The sequence below is a fragment of the Cimex lectularius genome, unplaced genomic scaffold (assembly GCF_000648675.2).
Source record: "Cimex lectularius strain Harlan isolate CLEC.00 unplaced genomic scaffold, Clec_2.1 scaffold171, whole genome shotgun sequence".
Taxonomy (NCBI): Eukaryota; Metazoa; Arthropoda; class Insecta; order Hemiptera; family Cimicidae; genus Cimex; species Cimex lectularius.
In genome coordinates, this window is record NW_019392711.1 from 311,136 (window position 1) to 334,701 (window position 23,566).

Here is a 23,566-nt window from a genome sequence, read left to right on the forward strand (position 1 = left end):
TCAGATTTGGGTTAGGATTATGGTTGTTGACGGATGAAGTAAGTGAACAATCCCTTTTTGATTTGGTGTTGCTTCTTTTTTTTTCTTTAGTCAATAATAGTAAGAAATTTTTTATTATTTAAAACTAATCTCAGCTGTTTGGTTACGCGTTTATAAACGACATTTGAGCTGTCGAAGTAGGTTAAGTTATGTTAGGTTAGCTTGGGTAAGATTAAGGTTAGGTTTAGGTTAGAGTTTGGTTACGATTAGGGATTGGTCACGTCATGTTAGGTATGATTGAAGCTAAGTTATGTTACAGATCTATTATTTTAGAGTTTGGTTACGATTAGGGATTGGTCACGATACGTTAGGTATGATTGGAGCTAAGTTATGTTACAGATCTATTATTTTAGAGTTTGGTTACGATTAGGGATTGGTCGCGTTATGTTAGGTATGATTGGAGCTAAGTTATGTTACAGATCTATTGCCGTGAAGCTGAAAAAATAGTCTAGTGTTTTATTTTTGTAAATTTTCTTTTTCTTTACTGTATAAAATAAATGATAACTTGTGTATAATAAATAGAAGAAATAAGCCATTTTTGAACAAATTTTATTATATGTTTTTCCTACGTATAATAATTTCTTCTCTTCTTCTGACTCGTGGAATCCTCCAATAGCATATTTTTATATAAACAATAGAAATTATTTAGAACCGACGACATTGCTGTGAAAACGTGAAAGTTGAGATAATTGTCCCACTTGTTTTTTACTTAAACATAAAATATGCAATCAGTGTGTTTTACTGCTATGAACTCGGGTTTACCTCACAACCACATGTAGCGGTTTAATATCTGTATTAATTTTATAACGTATGACAATTAAATTTCCTGGATTTAATTATTCTTTCGTTAATTCTGAATCTAATGACTGCTGAATGTAGTTGTTTTTTTTTTGTTTTTTTTGTTTTTTTCAATTAAACTTTTGTCGATTGTTACGATCATTCATAGTTTGTTTATTTTGAAATGAAACGAATGTAAAACTGTTTTGTTTGCGTTTTCCTTTGTAATAAAATCCTGCTGTATTGTAAAGCTAATTTTTAAAAAACGTTGATTCGGCGGTGCCGTCATCTATTAAATTACTGGACACTACTGCGTCTGAAATGACCATGATAGTATTTAATAAAAGTTTTTGAAATTTATGTTCGACGAGGGTCGGATTAGTTCAGAAATTGTCTTATATGTTTATATGTATAACCTAATTCATAAACCCTCGACATTTATTAGACTGTGTAATTTAAAGGTCGGCTTATGCTGGGGGGGGGGTAATTTCTTTTATCCGAGGCTAATCCAATGGGGGTTTAATATTTTCGAAAATTTCCTTTTTTCGTGATATTTATGGATTTTCTGTCTCTTCGAGTATATCGGGTGATCATTACCAAGGAATGCCTGTCGTGGGGGATCTCGTTCTCTTTGACCCATTTGTCAATTATCAATGCGGACAGTTTAATTCTGTGAATAAATAAAATTAAAATAATAGAAGAAAACAACGAAGAAATATAAACTATATTTATAGAATAATGATAGAACGTATAATAAAATTATCTAGGGGGCGTCAGTGGACAACGTTTAACCGGCGTTCATCACTGCAAGGTAAAGGTCCTGGGTTCGAATCCAACGGCCCTGAATTCGAACCCGACATACTTACAAATGTTTTTGTTTTTTTTTTCAAAAACACCGGCACTCTGAGGGTTTAAAAAATAAATAAATAAAATTTATGTAGTATTGTATTGGATTAATGTCTTCTCCTAGGTATAATTAATTAGTTAGGCACAAGTTTCTGAGCAAAATATTTTATGACACTTAAACAATGGAAATTACCAATTACCAGTTTCGTGAAAAGTAATAGTCAAATCGTGAAAGTAGATTGCCGGATCATAAGGACCTTGCGACATGAAAGCTACCATATAAAGTACACTAGTTTTCGTGATCCGCTTGACCAATTAATATCTTTCAATTAATTAAGGTTTTTAGTTGAGATAAAAAAGTCGGTGTCACGAGCGGGATTCGAACCCACGTTCTTCGGCTAGATGCGCCGCCGCTCTACCACTTGAGCTATCGTGACATCGATCCACTCGGACACTAACTGCGAACTGCCCATCTCAACCCCACCTTTTGAATTTTTTCACCTTTTCAACAAGGTGGGGTTGAGATGGGAAGTTAGTGTCCGACTGGATCGAGGTCATGATAGCTCAAGTGGCAGATCAGCGGCGTATCTAGCCGAAGATCGTGGGTTCGAATCCCGCTCGTGACACTGACTTTTTTATCTCAACTAAAAACCTTAATTAACTGAAACATATAAAGTACCTTTTTCGCAACCTGAATACAGTACAAAAAACTATTTTAAAAAGATGCACATGCAAAATTATTTTTCTTTCATTCAATTTTCAACATGTTTGTTGTTTTCGCCATTTAAAATTTTTCATTTCATTACAATATTTCGTTTGTCGTCGATTATGCCGCTAGTAAAACACAAATTATACTTTATAAAAAACGCTCCATGTTTATGTTAATTCGCACTGCTTTATCTAGTCAAAACAAGTTCGGCCTTATTTGCATTCGCTCTACAATTATGTTGACTTAAAATCGTTCCCTGATAAGTCCGTATCAGTTTCATTGTAGGACAAATGATAAAGATTATCTAACATTATTCCTCCTTAATTCTTCTTTATTGCCTGAGAGATGGTAAACTAGAAAATAAACCTGATAATATGCTTTTGACGAGCTGAATGGCCAAGTTGGTGGTTTTTTCGCCTTAGGGCAAAGGTTATATCAGCCAAGTGGAGTTTCCCTATTAAAGGTAAGGTCAGAATGATGGGTGGAATCTTTCAAAGGCTTTTTAAGTTTTAAAATGTTTCAGTTCAGAAATCAATTGTTGAAAAATACTTGCATGAAGGAATCAAGGTATCTATTTGTAACAAACTTTACAAGTTTATATGAGAAAATGATCGAATCTTTTCTTATTATGTTATTTATGGTACAAAAAATATTTTCTAATAATTTAATTTCTAAAAAAAAATTAAATAATAAAGAAGAAAAGAGGAAAAATAAATGAATTTTTAACTTTCAAAGGATCGTGAAATTCCAAAAATATCCATTTCTAAAAAAATTTAAAATGTCAGAAGAAAGTAATCAAATTCTTGTATTTCCTGATGAGGTTTAATCGCAGTTTTCTCTGTAAGAATTTTTCAAAGGATCAATATATTCATTTCTAAGAAATTTAAAAGTTTTCAAAAAAAGAATCAAATCTTTTGTATTTTCAGATCTAAGTTTCAAAATCATCTCACATTTCATTTATTTTTGCTAGAAGCTTTCAAAGGATCATTATATTTATTAAGAAGATAATTTTAACATTAGAGAAGAAAAGAATCTAATTATATGTATATTCTAATATATGTTACAAAAAAGTTATAAACGCATTTATTTTTATGAGTTCTTAAAAAAATCAAGATATCCATTTTGTAAGAAAATTTGAAAAGAAAAAATAAATTCTTTTGGATATTCTAATATTTATGATAAAAACGTTATATCTCATTTATCGTTGGGGATCTTTGAAACGTTCAAGAAATCCATTTCTAAGAAAATTTAACAATTAAAGGAGAAAAGAATCAAATATTTTGTAAGTCCTGATGTTGTTAGAAAAACATTTTAATCGCATTTATCTTTGCGAGGATGTGTAAACTTTCAAGATATCCAATTCTATTAAAGTAATTATTAAAGAATCGAATCTTTTGTAAGTCGTAATATGGTTACAAAAACGTTTAAATCGAATTTATCTTTGGAAGGATCTTTAAACTTTAAGACATCCATTTCTAAGATAATTTAACAATTAAACTAGAAAAGAATCAAATATTTTGTAAGTTCTGATATTGTTAGAAAAACGTTTTAATCGAATATGTCTTTGTGAGGATCTTTAAACTTTCAAGATCTCCATTTTTAAGAAAATTAGAACATTAGGGAAGAAAAAGAATCCAATTTTTTGTATGTCCTGATATTGTTAGAAAAACGTTTTAATCGAATTTATCTTTGCAAGGATCTTTAAACTTTCAAGATAAATATTTCTAATAAAATTGATAATTAGTAAAGAATCAAATGTTTTGTAAGTCCTAATATTGTTACAAAGACGTTTTAATCGCATTTATTTTTGTAAGTATCTTTAAACTAAGATATCCGTTGCTAAATTTGAGAAAAAATTAAATCTTTTGTATGTTATACACAAGTTGAAGTTGTAATATTTCTTTTTTGAATAGCTTTCAAATCACCAAGATACCAATTACTTAGAAAAATTTAACGTTTATAGCACGATGGAAAGAAACAAAAGCCAAGAAATATCCGCAATATTACAATGTAATGCTTGTTAATTTGAATCACAGAATCCACTCCACTTTTCTCTTCTGCAATTTTCAAATTACCAAGATATCAAAATCTTAAAAAATTAACGTTTTGTATAGCACAAAGTAAAGTCCTTCTACAGATTCCTGAAAACCAAATCTATCAAAAACCATCTTCAAGTTGGCAGACTAATGAAGGAAATCATGTCATAGAATAGCAACGAATTCGTTTAACTACATAACAACGCAAGGACTGTGATGAAGGAAGATGAAGCTAAACTTGTTATAATCATGTATTATTAACATGTAAATAATTAAACGTTATATCAATATTGAGTAATAAACGATGTAGAATCAATTTTTTCATTTTGTAGGGTAAAGATTTTGTTTGTGTGTGTGTGTGTGTTTTTTGCACTTTCTCGACTATTTGCTGAGAGCGGAGGATTTTTTCGTCTTCCCTATTTTCAAGATCTCTGTTCTCTTGCGGATTTCTCTAATTGGCCTCGGTTCGCCTTCTTTTTTTCTTATTAGAACACGACAAAGAAAGGGTTGACCAACACCATTAAAAAAAATAAATGGATGACTCTTGACTTTTTCTAGTTTTCATCTACAATTATAATCTCAATTTTCTCCTGGAAACGAGCACAATACATATTCGATACATTTTTATCGTATAAAAACCCTTTAGAGACAAGAAAGCTGTATAAAGAAAGAAAAATTAAAATTAAAACACTTTTTTTTTCATTTTCAAAATAGTAACCATTATAAATCGAACATACTCGAATATAAATACATTTTCCACCAAACAAAAGTATTTTGATAAAGAAAATTGTGGTATTTAATTATAGGGATCGTTTATATGGGGAAAATGTTGGGCCGCGTTGATTTATGAAGTGGGTTCTGTCCGAGGGGTGTCAGGTCGATTTGATTTCGGGCAATTGATGAAAGGGATTTTTTTTTAACCCTCCTCGCTTATTTAAAAGGGAAACTCATCCCCAAGGTTCTGAAGATAATTTAAAAAATGTTTACTGTCTATTTGACTGGTTTTGCCCCTTTAAAGAGAGAAAGCGTGAAAATTCAGTGAAACGTCTTTGTTTTACCTTTTTTTTCTGAATGTAAAATTTTTGTTTGGCAAATGAGGAAGGAAAAATTAATTTGATAAAATCGACAGCTTTCTTTAATTGAAAAGTTCAAATTACGATGAAATTGACCATGATCTCTATAATTTTTTCACTTTTATATACTCCAGAGCGTACATGACATCCTGCTTCAAGCTAAAATTCATATTGATCAAAATGCTGAAAATAGTATGGACGTACACTCTCAGATAAGAACATCACTTCCTAATTTATACCCAAATTGGTCTAGTATTGCCTGGTACGGAGTAATAAATAAATAAATGTCCCCTTGTAGCAGGATTAAAGTGAACGAGCAGGCGAGCCAAAGTTCGAAAGAAGGGGGGAAAATTCGAAAGGTAGCTTGAGATGTGAAGTTGGTGTCCGAGTGGATCGAAGTCACGACAGCTGAAGTGGTAGAGCAGCTGCGTATTTAGCCGAAAATCGTGGGTTCGAATCCCGTTCGCGACACTAGCTTTTTTATTTCAACCAATACCATACATAAAGATTGGTTAATTGAAAGTTCGAAATAAGGTTCAGCAATCACACCCAAGGCAATGAGGCATGCTGAACCTAGAACTGAATAAGTTAGGGATTAAGGAAATCACTCACTGGATTAAAATGGCTTTGAAAGAATGGAAGTACCTTTTTACAATCTGCGTGTAGAAATGAGGACGGACGTCCAATCTATTTGACCACTTTTGCCAATTTCAGGGCTACCTCAAGAAAAAATTTAAAGCTTCTAGATATCCATTTATAAGAAAATTTTCAAATGTGAGAAGATAAGTCTAAAATCTGTTGAAAGTCCTAATGTATATTTTTAAAAAAATCTCATTATCAGTGAAGAGTAATAAATAAATAAATGACCCCGTGTGGCAGGAACAAAGTGAATGAGCAGTTTTTATTAGTGTATTATTAGCAGCACTATTTTATTAGTGAGGAGGTTTCAAAGGATCAAGATATCTATTTCTAAGTAAAGTTAAACAAGAAGAGAAGAAAACAAGCTAATCTTTTGTATATTCTAACGTAAGTTACAAAAAACGTTATAATCGCATTGATTTTTGCGAGTTCTTAAAAGGATCAAGTTATCCATTTCTAAGAAAATTTAAAAATTAGTAAAGAATCCAATCTTTTGTAAGTCTAATATCGTTACAAAGGCGGTTTAATCACATTTATCTTTGCGAGGATCTTAAAACTTTGAAGAAATTCATTTCTAAGAAAATCTAACAATTAGAGAAGAAAAAATCAATTTTTTTGTATGTCCTAAATCGTTACAAAAACCTTTTAATCGCAGTTATCTGTACGAAGATCTTTAAACTTTCAGGTTATTCATTTCTAAGAAAATTAAAAAATTAGAGAAGAAGAAAATCAAATTTTTTCTATGTCCTAATATCGTTACAAAACCGCTTTAATAGTATTTATCGTTGCGAGGATCTTTAAACTTTCATGATATCCATTTCTAAGATAATTTAACAATTAAAGGAGAAAAGAATCAAATATTTTGTAAATCCTGATATTGTTAGAAAAAGTTTTAATCGCAGTTATTTTTGCGAGGATTTTTAAACTTCCAAGATATTGATTTCTAAGAAAATTCAAAAATTAGAGAAAGAAAAATCAAATTTTTTGTTTGTCCTAATATCGTTACAAAAACGCTTTAATTGCATTTATCTTTGCTAGGATTTTTAAACTTTCGAGAAATTTATGAACAAGGCATGCTGAACCTAGAACCAAATATCGGGTTGTCCGGAAAATAATGCAGGATTTTAAGTTTTCATTAAAAAAAATCTATATAAAATATTCTGTTTACGTTTACAGGATTACTCATTTGTATGAATGTCAACACTTATTAATCCTCTTCCAAATGATATTGTTTGTTTACCTCTGTAGCATTCCGCTACTTGGAAATAATTCAGTCATCCTTATAATGTCAAAGCGAGAATTTCGTACGATTTTCTTTTACGAGTTTAAACTCGGCCGAAGCGGAGCCCAAACGGCTAGAAACATTAACCAAGTCTGGGGCGAGGGTTGTGTTAATGAGTGCACTGTGCAAAGGTGGTTTAAAAAATTTCGGGAGGGAGATTTCAGCCTTGAAGATGAAGAAGGTCGTGGAAGGCCTTCCTCTCTTAATGATGATGTTCTGCGATCAGTGGTGGAAGAAAACCCCAAAACAACTGTTCGAGAACTTGCTGACCACCTCAAGGCGATTGGAAAAGTGAAAAAACTCGAAAATTGGGTTCCACACTCATTAAACGATCGCCAAAAAAATCAGCGCTTTGATGTTTGTGCATCACTTCTTTGTCGAAACAAAAATGACCCATTTCTGGCCAGAATTGTTACATGTGACGAAAAGTGGATTCTCTACGATAACACTAGACGTTCTGGACAGTGGCTCGACAAAGGAGAAGCTCCAATACATTTTCCAAAGCCCCCAACTCATCAAAAAAAGGTAATGGTTACGGTATGGTGGGCTTCATTTGGTTTAATACACTACAGCTTCTTAAATCCTGGCGAAACCATCAATGCTGAATCATACTGTAACCAAATTAATACCATGCATCAGAAATTGGCAGTAATGAAGCCCTCTTTGGTCAATCGGAAAGGGCCCATTTTGTTGCATGACAACGCTCGACCACATGTGTCACGTGTAACGTCACAAAAATTATTGGAGCTTGGCTATGAAACTTTGCCTCACCCACCCTACTCTCCGGACCTCTCGCCTACTGACTACCATTTTTTTAGACACCTGGACCACTACTTACAACACATAATATTCAAAAATCAAACGGAACTGGAAAATGCATTTATTGACTTTATCAATTCTAAAAATTCTGAATTCTACTCAGACGGAATTAATAAGTTACCAACACGTTGGGAGAAATGTATTGAGAGTATGGGAAATTATTTTGATTAAAGAACATTGCTTTAAAGTAACTAGTTTCTTTTTTTTTGTTTAATACCAAAATCCTGCATTATTTTCCGGACAACCCAATAAGTTAGGGATTAAAGACAACACACACTAGATTAAAATGGATTTGAAACAATGGAAGTAATAAATTTGTCTGCGTGTAGAAATCGTGGACGGTCGTCCAATCCATCTGATAATTTTGCCAATTCAAAGGTTATCTCAAGAAAAAAATTTAAAGCTGGGACAGAAACCAAGACGTAGAGAAATTAGTGAAGAGCAGCTTAGGAAAGTTCTCAAATTCCTAAAGGAGAATGCACTTTCTAAGGTTTGGACATAAATCAGGCTCAATCGATAGGTCTCGCAGTTACAAATTATCTGGGACCCAGGAACTATAAACAAATAGATAAACTATTTGTTACGTCAGAAATGAACTTCAAAGCTTAAAGAAACTCGGGTATCTTTTAGAACCAATATTAAATACGGACTTTATTCAGAGTCAACCGTAAAGAAAGGCGGTTGGTTATGGATATGACCTCAAGCCTAACATTGACAAATGACATGAAAATCTGAAATATTGAATTTCCCAGTACACCTTTTATATCGTGCTTCATTGGAGTCTTCCATATATACAATAATAAACTTGAAAATTTTCGACCAATTTTTAGACTGACCTCACTCAAAACGTTTTTCCTTATAATCGTTCAATTAATTTTTCCATTTATTTTCTTGTCGAATATTTTAAATCGGTTCAAAGCGTTTTTTCTTGCTGTGAAATTTAAGAAGAAAATGTATTCAACATTTTATGTTGCCTTTTACAAATATCGCGTGATTGGTCGTCGCCCTTTCCATCCTGGGGCAATTGACAAAAAACCTCTTTAGAAAATTTTAAATAAAAACTAAGAAACAAGTTTAAACAAATTAAAACAAGTTTAAGGAACAACAATAATAATAATTTATAGGAGGAAAGTTCAATAAAATGAATTAAAATATGTACTCTTTACTCACTTGATTGGTTTTTTCGGTAGTTAACAAATCCGTTAGTGTTTAAATTTTTAATAAACTTAACTACAAGCATTAATAAATAAAGGGAAATTTGTCAGCATTTTTGCAATATTTATATTTTTGAGCATTGTGACGATCAGATATTTTTCTAAATCCAAAAATTTATACTGTCCTGTCATGTGATTGCTTCTGTAGGTTTTCTGCTGGTGTGCATCGTGTAAGCAGACTTGTTTTTTTTTTTTTTTTTTTTTTTCAGAAGTTTCTTTAGAAAATGGCTGACCAGTTTTGAGCGATGATGTTTTATTCTTTGAAGATTTATCGTCCCGTTCGAAGAAGGCACACGTCCTACTCGTCCAAGAAAGTGGGAGCAGGTCCTGGACTTCTCCATAACTCGATTCAAATAGATGCGGAGAGTCGCGGGATCCGCCCAGACTCGTCGTCTGGGACGAAAAAATCAACCGGGGACAAAGAATTCAGAGATACGCCCTTCAGATTTCGAGAATTTCGATGAAATTCTCTTTTCAACCGGAACACGACGAACGTCCTCAGGTCATAAAGCAGCATGGGATTATGAACAAAATATAAACACATAAATAATAATAAAATTACATATTCCGGTCCGATAAAACTTGTCATCTGTGCTCCCTTAAAAAATATCTCTCTCATTCAGCAAAAGATCAATTCTTTTAACTTTCTAATATATTCCAATTTAAAATTTTTACTTTATTTGGGACTTTTTTACTCAGTCGAATATAGTTTGATTGGAAATACATTTTTAAACAAGCCCGTTGATAGTAAGTAATATGAAATCAATCTTTGGTCAGATTTTCCGTATTATTGCTTTATTTGACGGACATCGGGATATAGCGAGGGTGTGCGGACCGATCAATTTGGGTTTAACGGCTGTCATCGCTGACCGATTCGATTTGGATACAACAAACAAAACCAGAGGTAAAAATAATATCCTAAATTCCTTGATGCTATTAATGTTAGCAATATTGAACGTAAAGTACGCGGCTTTTTCGGATTCTGTTCCAAACGCGAATGAAATTAACCGGACTTAATTTTATTCAACGAGATAATGGGCCCAAACATTCTAAGCCCGGTTAAGTTTCAACATCGTAAATCAGTGAAGGATTGTAATAAAGTTGTTCGGACAGTCAGGCATTATGGAATATTTATGGTATTATGTGGACACGAGGAGTATCAAGAAGGCTGTCAACACCTAAGAAGATGTGAAATCTGGAAGGAGAATGAAATAAATGAATAAAATAAAACAAGGCTGTTTCTTTCGACTCTCTTTAATCCGAATAACTTATATTCAAATAATTAATATTATATTAATATTGAAAAAATTACAATAATTACAATATTTTATCCGATATCCAATAAACTAATACACATGCACTAAACCTTATTCACGTTGTTGAACTTGGTTGAAGTTTTTAATTTTTTTTTCTTTCTTTCATTTCCAGATCTCCAGTTCCCGATCGACGTGAACGGTGTTCAAAAGGACCACCCGTTCCTCGACCCCGACTCGCTCCAGTCGCTCTTCAGGAGGCTTCAGGCTCTGAACCGCTGCGCCAACATGAAACTGGACGCCCCAGCGAAACAAGCTGTAAGCCTGATCAAATTTAAAATTATTTATTCGAAATTATTTAAAAACAACTCGAAATTAACTGATGATTTTAATTTGGGAAAAATGGCGTAACTGGTAGGCGGTTTTTCCTTGGATCCTTCCTCCAGTTCACTTATATCAGTATTTACTTTTATAATCTAGTTATTGTATTTATTGCTAAATAATAGGATCTTCACAATATCTCTCTCTCTCCTTCTTTCTCTCTCTCCTTCTCTCTCTCTCCCCTTCTCTCTCTCTCTCCCTCCCTCCCTCTCTATCTCTCTCTCTCCCTCTCTCTCCCTCTCTCTCCCTCTCTCCCTCTCTCTCTCCCTCTCTCTCTCTCTCCTTGTCTCCCTATCTCTTTTTCTCCTAATCTCCCTCTCTTTTTCTCTCCATCTTTTACTTTTGTTTCTCAAACACTTTCCTTGCCTCTTACATATAAAACACTTTCCTATTCTTTTATTTCGTAATTATTTTTGCTCTATAGTAGATATAAAGAGAAGAACGTTGAGGAAGACCTAGAGTAAGTAAAAAAGCAAAGCCCCTTCTTAATCAATTTGAATGACCTTTTAATGAGATGGAGCGAGAGGGAGAGAAAGAGAGAAAGAGAAAGAGAGAGAGAGAGAGAGAGAGAGAGAAAGAAAGAAAGAAAGAAAGAAAGAAAAAAAGAAAAATAAACAAGATACATAGATAGATACTACATTCCTCTCCATTTCCTAAACTGAACCTTTCTCCTATTCTTACAACTCTTTCGCTTTTCCCTTCTTTCCCTCTCTCTCACTCTCTCTCTCTCTCTCTCTCTCTCTCTCTCTCTCTCGCTCATCCCTCCCTCTCTCAATATATCTATTTATCTGTTTCTACATATCTATACCTTTTTCTATCTGTGTCTATCTTCCTCTTCTACCGTGTATTCTCTCTGAGTGAAAGAGAAAGAGAAAGAGTTGCAAGAAGGGGAGAAAGATTCAGATAAGGAAATTGAGAAGAATCTATCTTGTGTATCTCGCTTTCTTTCCCTCTCCCTCCCTATAATGATTTTTTTATTAATTTCTTATTATCTTCTCTGTCTTATCCTTCATTTCACTACTTGTATTTTTCCCTCTTCCTCCTCTGTCTCTGTTTCTCTAATTCCGTTCCTATGTCTGTCAAAATGGTATTGAGGGTTATTAAAATTGATTAAGTATAGGCAATGCTTTCTTTTATCTCATTCCTTGCACTTACCCTAACTAAATCTTATTCACATTTCGTATCTCCATATGCACTCTCTCTCTCTCTCTCTCTCTCTCTCTCTCTCTCTCTCTCTCTCTCTCTCTCTCTCTCTCTCTCTCTCTCTCTCTCTTTCTCTCAGTCACTCACTATCTCATTCTTTCTCTTTCTCTATCTCTCATTTATCTTTTTTTTAATTACGATCTTTTGTTTAAATATCTCGGATCTGTCGATACACATGCAACACTGTTTGTCCATCCTCTCATGTTCGGGTAACACTGTAGGTAACCCTGATTTCTGTATGTGAGGTGAGTTGAAGCTTTTTATAGATCGTGAAAGTGTTTTTTGGTATATAAAATAACGAATATAAAGAAGGATTTTGTTTAGGCGAGAAACGCCACATTTTTATATATCATACAATCCAATTTACTGTTATTTTATTAAATAAAAATAAATCCCCTATTTCTGTAAGTTTTTTTTTTAATTTGTAATGCATTACAACTATCTTCAAGTAGGTAACATGTAACAACAAGGTAATACATACAAAATTAAAAACAAGAGTGAGAAAACACCCATTGGTAAAGTTAATATTAAAATTTGTCTGCAAGAACGACATTAATTATACATATTTAATGGATGTTAACTTCTTATATACACAGGAAAAAAATAAAAACAGCAAAACTAGGCAGACCAAGATGACTTGAATAAAACCAACTATAGGTTCACCACCTCCCAAATCTCAAGAAAAATGTTCTCTTTCACCATGTTAAATCTGAACATTTATATACCAGTTACATTGTAGTATTTTGAACTTAATTATTTTTTATAATACCTGATGGTTCAAAGTGGTATCAAATATCCGTTATTTATCTACATTTCATTTTTTCGTAGTGAACCTTCAAAGGATCGTGTCAGCAATAATTTCCCCCTTTGACGCTAACTGAGGAACTGTAAATATAACTCGAAAGAAGTGAAAACAACGTAGGGCAGAGGTTTTTATTAAAGAAGTGTTCCAGTTTCTTTTGACGATATTAGAAGTGACAGGACGGATCTTATTGTAGCACCTTTGGAAGTGTTTCCGACATCCGAGATCCCGGGTCCCGCTACGGTTTCTTTTCTGGGCTTATTATTGGAATCCGGGACGCTTATTTACAGGCCGGAAGGCATTCTGCTCTATGACGGACGGATCTTTGCAAAATAATAAGCAGCCGTTCTACTTAGGGTGCGTTGACCCACCCTTCCTAAAAACCGACTGCACCGAATCGACTGTTATCGGGGAGATAGCCCGTGAAATACCGCCTGATGAATATTCAGGTTTGTTTATTTTATTTATTGGCTCCTGGCGAGGTTTTGAAGCTCGCCTTTTAAAAATTGCTCAATCGCCACTTTACAAGAGTGTCTTTAACATTTCTCCTCCTTCTTAATTGGTAACTTTTTCATTGCCCTGGTGGCATTTTGCTTCAATTCACTTTCAACTCGTTTTCCGCTTGGGACTTACGAAATGTTCACATTGAGTTTATTTATGTTTTACGTTTTATGCCCAATGGATATCGGAGTTATACGAGGCACATCTGCCGACCTCTCCGGACCAAATCTCGATTTATAAGAGGGCTCCGAACTCATGGATGCTTGTTAAAGAGGTTAAATAAATTTACGATCAACGACCTGTGTGGGTGTTTTGACTTGAGTTAGCAAGCTTTGATCGCTCGTTTTCGAACGCGCCGGTGTAAAAACTACTGAATCCGTCGACATGAATCAGCAAACAGAGCGCCCATTCGACAAAAAACCCGCACGCAGCGTGACACACGCACACAAAGGAAAAAGAAAAGAAAAATATTACAAAAACGAGTCCCCGATTCCACTGGGCTGAGTACAATCCAAAACTAAAAACAGGCAAAATATATTTGACAGCCTCGTTTAGCAGTGTCGTGTGCAGCTTTCAACCTATTGAATACCCGACAAAATCGTTTTGAAAGGCGAAGGCGTTGCTGGCAACGAAAACCGCAAGAAAACTAGATTAGTCGAATAATACCTTTAGATTCATCTGACAAGGGCACTGAATCACACAATCCCACACGTTCAAACAAACCATCTCAATCAGGATAAAATGCATACACGCGTGCAGGTCCTGTTTCTTCTTAATACAAAACCTTCATAAATTCAATAGAACTAACTATTCCATTTATGTTTAGTGGTCTAATTGACCAAATTGCGTATTCCAATTAATTATTCTTTTTATGTAAGGTCTTCGTTGAGATGAAAAAGTAAACGTCACGGTGGGATTCGAACCCACGACCTTCGGCTTCGTGAAATCACGATAGCTCAAGTGGTAGAGCAGCGGGGTATTTAGCCGAAGGTCATGGGTTCGAATCCCGCTCGTGATACTAACTTTTTCATCTCAACCCAGTCCTTACATAAAAAGAATGGTTTCAGTGAAAAGTGGGTAAAGTTTAAAAATCGTACCACTCGGGAAATTGAAATTTAAAAGTTAAAAAATGTTATCCCAAAATCAAACAGCGTATAAAAATTTTCTTCCTAAAGTGGTTTTTTTAATTTTTAAAATTTACGCCTCGATTTTCGCAATTTTCGCCTTAATTCAATCGTCATTGCAACCGCAGATTTATTGTCGACAAGCATCGATAGAAACTAAAATACTGAGAAATATTTGGTTTTGTAAAAGAAGAAACGAGACAAATTTGCATGTTTCCACGGTCGCAAAATGAGCTACAAGTATAGTGTATACATGATGTAGAAAAAAAAGAGAGTGAAAGAAAAAAAGGAAAGAGAGAATGACTGGGAGAAATAATGTCTGTTAGTGTGAATGTGAGAGAGAGTGTTTATGTTTATACGTTAATCAAAGAAGAGAGAGTGAGAAAGAGAAACCCTCCAAAACGATATATAGAGAGAGAGAGAGAGAGAGAAAATGTGTGTGTGCGTGCGTGTGAAAGAAAATGATCGGAAAGACAAAGAGAGAGGAAAAATAAAAATAAAAAGCAAAGAGAAAAAAAAGGTTAAAAGGAAAGAAACCATCTAATACTATAAATGCACAGAGATAAAGATATAAATAATGCAAATCAAAATAAAGATTTTTTTTCTTGGATATATGTGCATAGCAGAGAGAGAAAAAAGGGAAAATAAGAGGAAAGAGAAAAGGGATAAAGAGGGTTAAAGGAAAGGAAAAGAAACCATATAATGCCATAAATGCACAGAGATAAAGATATAAATAATGCAAATCGAAATAAAGAATATATGTTTGGAGATACATAAGAGAGAGAGAGAGAGAGAGAGAGAGAGAGAGAGAGAGAGAGAGAGAGAGAACGAGATGGAGAGCAATTGTGAAAGTGAAAGAGTGAGGGAGAGAGAAGATAATATGAAAGAAATAGAGAGGCATGGTATATACGGAGAGAGTGAGAGACCGAATTGTTTACGGACAGCTAAAAACGACAGATATATAAAGACAGACATTCAGAACTCGGGTGAGCAGTGAGAACTTAATTTTCACATAAATTATTAAGTTATTAATCACGAAAGATGTATTGACAACAAAAGCCGTTGCTTGGCTTAACACAAGCCATTTATCCAGAGGGTTGGACACATTCCAACAATCCTACAAAACGAAAAGATAAGTCGAACATCGCTTGGAAAAAATACTGGCCGATTTAAATCTAATATACTTGTTTTTTGTGTTAAAACGATAAGTTCTAGGCGTATATTTTGTCTCTGTAGAGGTCTCTGACTATTCTTTTATTTATTTCACATTAATAGATCAATGAAAAGGCAGGATATAAAAAGTACTGGACAAACATCAAGTAAGAGGTGGAGCTTAAATATTTGCACAACGTATCAAAGAGGGGTTCTTTAAAAACTTAAATTGTTAAAATTAATGTCTTATATAGTTTATGGTTTTTTGGAGTACTACATAATTAAATCTATTTAAAGTTGTTTCCTTTTAAGTTTCATATTAACTAAAGTTCTTTCTGCTATAGAAAATAGTCTGACTGTAAAATTAGCATCGTTATCACCATTTGGCCCAGTTCTGTTCGATATCCCACTCGCCTAACGTCCGAAATCTATCTACCGTTGAAAACACACAGAAAAATAGTTCAATTGAAATAACCGAGTGTTAAATTATTAGGGACGGTTTATCCTTCATCAATTAGTAGAGATGTAAACAAATGAGGAGCTTGAAAAGCTCATATGTCCCGCTGTCAGCCGTGGCCGTGAATCATCCCCTCGTGTATAATTGTAGCTTTTAGCACTCCCGAACATAAATCACCGGGTATGGTTTTATTTGCAAATTAGACTTGCCGAAACGGCGTTAGACAACGTTCTTTTATCTACCACCTTGGTCGAGCCCAGCCGTAACTCAGATTTTTATGGCCGTTTTAATAGATATCCGAGAAAGCTCAGAAAGTTCGAGACAGTAAGGTCACCTTCTCTGCCGTGCTCAGAGGAAGCTGGTGGATATTATATATACCATAAGAAGGTAAAAAAGAAACAGGCTAAATGACATGATTCTGACAGATCTACAGCGAGAACGCACGGACCGGAGACTGTCAATGAATAGAGGAGAACTCGCCATATTTTTTTGGGAAGAAAAATTATACAGGGTACCTCAGGCCCAGTTCAACTTCAAAACTTCACATACGACCCTATAAATCCTGACATATCATTTTAAAGGATGTTTTACGCTGAAAGCAATGGTAAAGACGAATCTTAAATTGGTCAAAAAATGACAAAGCGGCAAAAAGTTTGGAGAAAAACAGTCATTTGGTTTGCTATTTATTCGAATCCAGCGGCCCTGCATTCGAACCCGACATACTTACAAATGGGCTTTTTTCAAAAACACCGGCACCCCGAGGGTTGATATAACCTCTGCTGTTGCGAACCCTCATAAAAATAAAAAATAAAAATCCCGAAATCCCTGGACAAAATGAGAGCGATAAGGCTTCAAATTGTAAGTCCAGAGCACACCTCTAATTTTATTTTTTGAAAAACCTAAAACCCTTGCAACATTTCGGAAAGAGGAATTCGGATTTTCACGAACATACAGTAAAATATTCAGCTCCTTGTCGAATTAATTTATTTAAGCTGCCGGTTTCTTTTTGCCAAGTCATTTTTTGACCAATTTAAAAACCAATTGCACCATTGTTTTTCAGCGCAAAAATTCCTTTAAAATTATCTATCAGGATGTTTAAGATCGTAATTGAAATTTTGGAGTTGAACCTGAGGTACCCTGTACAATTTTTCTCCAAAAAAGATAAAAATTTCAAACTAGACTAAAAAATATTAAACGCGTATTTTTGTTCTTATGATAGCGTCATTGGTTCAAGAGAAATTCAGCCGGGCCATCTGAAAAGAACCTGTAAATGAACTGAATGTCAACAAAATCATTGTCATTGTTATCTCTAAATCGTCAACGTTTTTATTCCTTAAGAATGATGAAGAATGTCGAAAGCAAAGTGAAACTAAAGTGGTTCCTTTTTATTGTCAAACTTTGCCACTTGTGTTTTTAAACACTCAAACATGTAAACTGTGTGTAAATTTGATGGTTGACTTGAAAATTAACAACTTGAAACTGCACGACGTAATTAGACTAAAGCGTGCTACATAGTCAGCCAAAATAAAGCATTAGGTAGCTCATTGCCTCGACACCTTTATATCGCAGAAAATCAGAAACACCCATCGCCGTCATTATAGAAACTGTGGCACCTGATAAAATTACTAGTGCCAGCAGATTTCCATGGCAAAAGTAGCATGGTATACGTGTGAGTTTTGAATGAAATTCAATAATGGTGTTCTATATTAGAAATAGTTGTGTCAAGTAATCACTGAGAATATTTGGGTCCGCCTGGTTTCTTGTTTGTTAGTTGTCAGGCTGTGACTTCCAATGACGAGTGACGTCTGGCATTTTCATCGGTTCGCGGGCCAACTAACCAACCGTGACAATCTATATTCTGTTGACCTCACGGTTTGATGATTGATGTACCTCGTAGAACGGAATCCGCAGTGATGTCGGCCACGAATAGTGAACGGCCCAATAAATATATCGCGATGACACTAATGTTAGATGGGCCATTGTTTTCGACGTGTTGAGATTGATTGGGCGTTGAATTCGTACACCGATGAAGGGGACCCCGAAGACAATGGGTCCTGTGTCGAACATCCTTGACCGGTCACGGGAGTCGAAGAAACTCGAAGAAACGTGCGAGATAAAGCTTTCGGCTGATGTGGGTTTTCGACCGGGCTTCGGCCCACTTCTGATCAGGGTTATCGGAGTAGTAATGGATAGATGGGCCCCTAGGCCTTGCCACCTTTGAAAATGGGGTCTCGATTGTTCGGGATTCCCTCGCTCCGAATAATCCACAGGTTTAATTATCCTCCCGACTCGCCCTTTGTCCTTATTAATTGCATCTGCTAGGCTAACCGATTTCACATAGTTTACACTTCCGTTCTGAACAGAGCCTCTTCCGGATTAATTTTTTGTTAAATAACCAATGGTTAATGATTATGAACTACTGATTCATTATATTATTTATACTATTGATTGATTAAACACCTTTCGGCTGGATGGATTATTTTACCAGCGGCCAGAGAAAATAAAAATAAATCCATTATATTCCGTTGTCCGATTGACCAAACAACTTCTTTCAATTAATTAATCTTTATGTAAGGTATTGTTTGAAATGAAAAAGCCAGTGTTATGAGCGGTATTCGAACCCACGACCTTCGGCTCGGACGCCGCTGCTCCAACCACTTCACCTATTGTGACTTCGATCCACTCGGACATCAACTCCCCATCTCAACCTATGGCCTTTCGAATTTTCCCTCCTTTTTGCCATTTTTCAAATGCCGTGAATTCAGGATTCGATTCTCAGCGACATACGAAATGACTACGGAGAGTTTTAGTGAAGATATACTTCGTTTTACTTATTAAATCCATTATATTTAGTGGTATATAGTGGTATATTGGTAAATTACTTCTTTCAATTACTTAATCTTTTTATGTAAGGTTTAGGTTGAAATGAAAAAGTTAGTGTCACGAGCGGGATTCGAACCCACGGCCTTCGGCTAAAACGCCTGTACCACTTGAGCTATCGTGACTTCGATCCACTCGGATACCAACTCCCCATACCAACTCGATTCTCGCAGACTTGAAGTGGCCACGGGTCAGTGAAGTAATTTGGTCAATCGAACCCCGAAATATAATGGATTTATTAAGTAAAAAGGATCTTCGATGAGGTCACAACAGAAGATCCTTTTTTCCAAGTTGTTCAACAGCAGGTCGATACAGCTCATCTTTAATAAAACGAAGTATAACTTCACTAACACCTCCCTTTGGCCACTTCATATGTCGCCGAAAATCGAATCCTGATTACACGATATTTGAAAAATGGCAAAAAGGGGGGAAAATTCGAAAGGTTGGGTTTTGATGGGGAGTTGGTATCCGAGTGGATCGAAGTCACGATAGCTCAAGTGGTAGAGGCGTTTTAGCCGAAGGTCGTGGGTTCGAATCCCGCTCGTGACACTGGCTTTTTCATTCCAACCAATACCTTACATAAAGATTAATTAATTATAAATAAATATCTATATATGGAAATATACTTAAAAAGTAGTTTTTTTGTTTCACTGGTACAAACTCTGTTGGCATGAATTGTAATACCCTATAATTTGTAACTCCTTCAACCTGATGATGAGCGTTTAATGCTTGAAATCCGGTTCGTTCGAAAACAACGAACTGTAAGAACTATCTTTTAAAGTAGTAGTTTATCCCATTCTCCTTTTAAAGACACGTAGATCGGCTCTGGGGATAGAGGCTATAAACAATTTGTTGCTGGCCGAATGCTGGGATGTTAAAAAGGAACTCTCGACTCCTTTATAGGCCACTAAAATTGTTTCCACTCGAAGAGACGCGATCTCAGCTTCTCCTATAATAAGAAATCCTTCTTTCAGATACAGATGTTGTATAATCACGGTCTTCTGCAAAAATCATAACCCACCGTGGCTGAAATGTCCTTTATCCCTGTAATCCCTCGAGGCATCCCCTCCTGGGAATACATTCTCTTCTTCACATTAGTGAAATGATTCTGAATAATGTCAATATGCTAAAGAGGATTTACTTTCCGTTTTATTTATAAGTATCAGTGTAATATCAAAACAAGGCCTTATAAAATCCTACTTTTCAAGATGTCCGTTCTCAGTTCTGCATTTGTCATCCATGATCCTGGCTTATGGAAAGTTCGTGATGTACGACCTCTCAGCTCGACGTCTATCTAATTTTTGTTTACCATTTCACAACTAAACCTTTAACATAATCCGTAATCCGTCCGCTATACATTTTGGATCTTTTAAAAACGAACAACTTGTATTCCTTGTTTCAAAATATCTTACAATTTTTTCTTTTAGGTACTTTCTAATTTATACACATTGTATGTTTTTGAAAGAAAAAAACCATCAGTGTGAAAATCAACTCGATCAATTTTATTCGACCGAAGGCAGAAGAGCAAAAGCACAAAAGTGCGTTAATGTGTTATATAAACGTGATGCAAGATACCACTTCCAAACAGGGCGACACAGACCAAAAAGGAGAAGAACCTTTAGAAGGACTCGTTAATATCCCTCCTCCTCACTTGTGAAAACGGTTTCTGTTTTATTCATCCTGACCCAATTTAGCAAATACGTTAATCCAGATTTTTTGAAATTATTTTGTCATCTATGAGATTCTTTCGCGCTCTTGAATTTTTGTTGTTTTATAAAGAAAATTTATAAGGACTAAAAAAAGCTTCTTCTTTTTTTTTTTTTTTTTAAAGAGAGCGGATGACTCAGATGAAGAGGACCAGTGTGCTCTTAGCGAGAACTGGACTTTTCAACCTGAGATCAGAAGATGGTCTAGAGTCACTGAAGTTACCCCGCAAAAACTGCAAGCCCTTCAAGCAGCCAGTAAGAAATTTAAACCCCATTTTAATATTTTAAACTCTCAATATTAATAATATTTTATTAAAGGTAAAGAAGCCGAGAACAAGCAAGCAGGAAAAGAAATTCCGGTTATACGATTTGGCAGCTTGCCTCCAGGGGCTTTGAGTCCGGACAGCGAACTTCTTGCTGCTAAGTTCAGACGCAGTGGGAGCGAGAGACTTAGAGACGGAGCCAAGGCATTCCTAAGACGAGTCGAGAGCCTCAAATCGAGAAGGAGAAAAAGGCCGATAAGAGATGTCACCATCAGCGGTCCACAGGTGGTTGACATGGCATCCATGGAAAGGCGTATGCGGGACATGAACTGCGTCGATGTGTCTCCGCCAGATAGCCCGATGGCCGAAAGAGGATCTTCAAGGCATCTTCTCACAAGGCCTGACACAGACAGTGGAGCACTTTCCGATTCAGAAGTACCCTGGAGGCAACATTACTACAAAGATGCCAACAGCAATCACACAAAGGTATTTACAATCAGTGCCAATATTTAAAAAATTGTTTTAATTGTATATTCCTTTTAATAGGTTTTGGATTTTGATAGTCATCGAGGAGGAAGTTATAGAGAGAGATTATCCCCTTCTTCAAGAAGTACGAGCCTCACAAGCACACCAGATAGTAATACTTTTAGGTCCAGGCCATTTAGACGACCTCCTGGTAATTATTTAAATTAAATTTGGTTTTTTGATCATTCTAATTTTTTTTCCGTTAGAAATTACTATATTCAAAGAAAATGAAGCTGAGAGCCCCGAAAGTAGTAGTATAGTAATAGACAGTGACAGTGACACCACAGGGCGAAATAAGTAAGAATTTGATATTTATAAAATATATTTAAATTGAAACAGACAATTATTTGTATGATTTGTTTTTAGGGGTGTGTTGAGGTGGCATAGTTTCCAAAGAACGACAGTCAGACCTCAGTCGTACATCGGCCAGACGGTGAATTCGATGTCAAGTGGTCAACTACTGGTTCTGAGAAAGCTGGCACTGCTGAAGCTAACGTCGATAATGGAGAAGCACTGCCCAACTCACAGAACCGGTTGGAACTGGGAACTGCCCAAGTTCATGAGGAAAATGAAGAACCCGGACTACAAAGACAAGACGGTTTTCGGGATCCCTCTTTGCGTCTCTCTGCAAAGGAGTGGCCAAACACTGCCAACCTGCATCCAGATGGCTCTCACCTGGCTTCGCAACAATGCCCTCGACCAGGTCGGCCTCTTCAGAAAGCCTGGAGTCAAATCGAGAATACAAAAACTCAAGTCAATGGCAGAAACGCAAGGGGATGAAATCAGCTATGAAGGTCAACAGGCCTTCGATGTTGCTGATATGGTCAAGCAGTATTTTCGGGAATTACCTGAAGCTTTATTGACGAATAAACTCTCTGAAACTTTTATAGCTATCTTCCAACGTAATTGTGTTTTTTATTTTTTATTTGAACTATTATTGAAGTGTAACGTTTCTAATTGAAACTTTATACAGATGTACCTGTGGCCTTAAGAATAGAGGCTGTTCAATGTGCACTTCTTTTGTTACCCGATGAACACAGAGAAGCACTCCAGTACCTGCTACAATTCCTGAGCGATGTTGCAGCTCATGCGCCAACAAACCAAATGAACTCGAGCAACCTAGCAGTATGCCTTGCCCCTTCCTTGTTCCATTGGACAGCCCCGCCAAGCAGATCATCCTCAGTCTCTCCAAGAAGAAATAATGGCGTCCCTGACCCTAGGCAGCTCGGCCATAATAAAGCAGCTCACGATTGCCTTCTTGCTCTTATTAAAAATCATAAGGAATTATTTAATGTAAGTTACATTTATCTTTGTCATAACTGTTCCTTTTATAGCGTTTTAATTTGTTTAGGTCTGTGATGAATTATTGGCACAATGCCACTTCAGCTACATGGAAGAAAGCGTTCCTGCTGCCCTAGAAGAGCTGGGAGTAGAGGTTCAGCAAGATTGGAGAAGTTATCTGTATGCATGTCAGACTGCTCTTCTAAAGGAAGCTAGAGAAAAGTAAGCATTCCACCAATATTCACTAAAAATATAATTGAAATCATATCATAAAATCATTGCATACTTTTTTCAGTCTAAAAATTGAATTTGTCCATAACACTTTCTTCAGGAAAATTACTTTTTCGAAATTCACCTTATACATATAAAGTTTTCAAGTTCATTGTTATTCATTTAAATGTAATAATTATGTTGAGAAATAAGCCTACTTGTAGGCCTTGCAAATGTGTATAAGTTCTTTATACTTTTTATTATTTTCTCCCTCCTCTAAGCAATCGTACACTAGAAGATTTTGATTGGCTTGACTAATTCATTTTGAGGCGAATGTGAAAATAGTTATAGAAAGGGATTTACTATGACAGTGTCATTATTAAATTTGTACTCT

General features: G+C 35.4%; 1 protein-coding gene across 2 annotated transcripts in view; it reads left to right on the forward strand.

Moving 5' to 3' along the window:
- The window catches only part of LOC106669061 (rho GTPase-activating protein 7), a 275,493-nt gene that overhangs the window by 248,311 nt on the left and 3,616 nt on the right, over positions 1–23,566 (forward strand). For both annotated transcript variants that reach the window (XM_024226362.1, XM_024226363.1), the window contains 8 exons: positions 10,863–11,005; positions 21,019–21,148; positions 21,212–21,642; positions 21,703–21,832; positions 21,888–21,978; positions 22,048–22,583; positions 22,655–22,974; positions 23,033–23,184. In XM_024226362.1, coding sequence (XP_024082130.1) covers positions 10,863–11,005; positions 21,019–21,148; positions 21,212–21,642; positions 21,703–21,832; positions 21,888–21,978; positions 22,048–22,583; positions 22,655–22,974; positions 23,033–23,184 — 1,933 coding nt within the window. The remainder of the gene's footprint in view (positions 1–10,862; positions 11,006–21,018; positions 21,149–21,211; positions 21,643–21,702; positions 21,833–21,887; positions 21,979–22,047; positions 22,584–22,654; positions 22,975–23,032; positions 23,185–23,566) is intronic.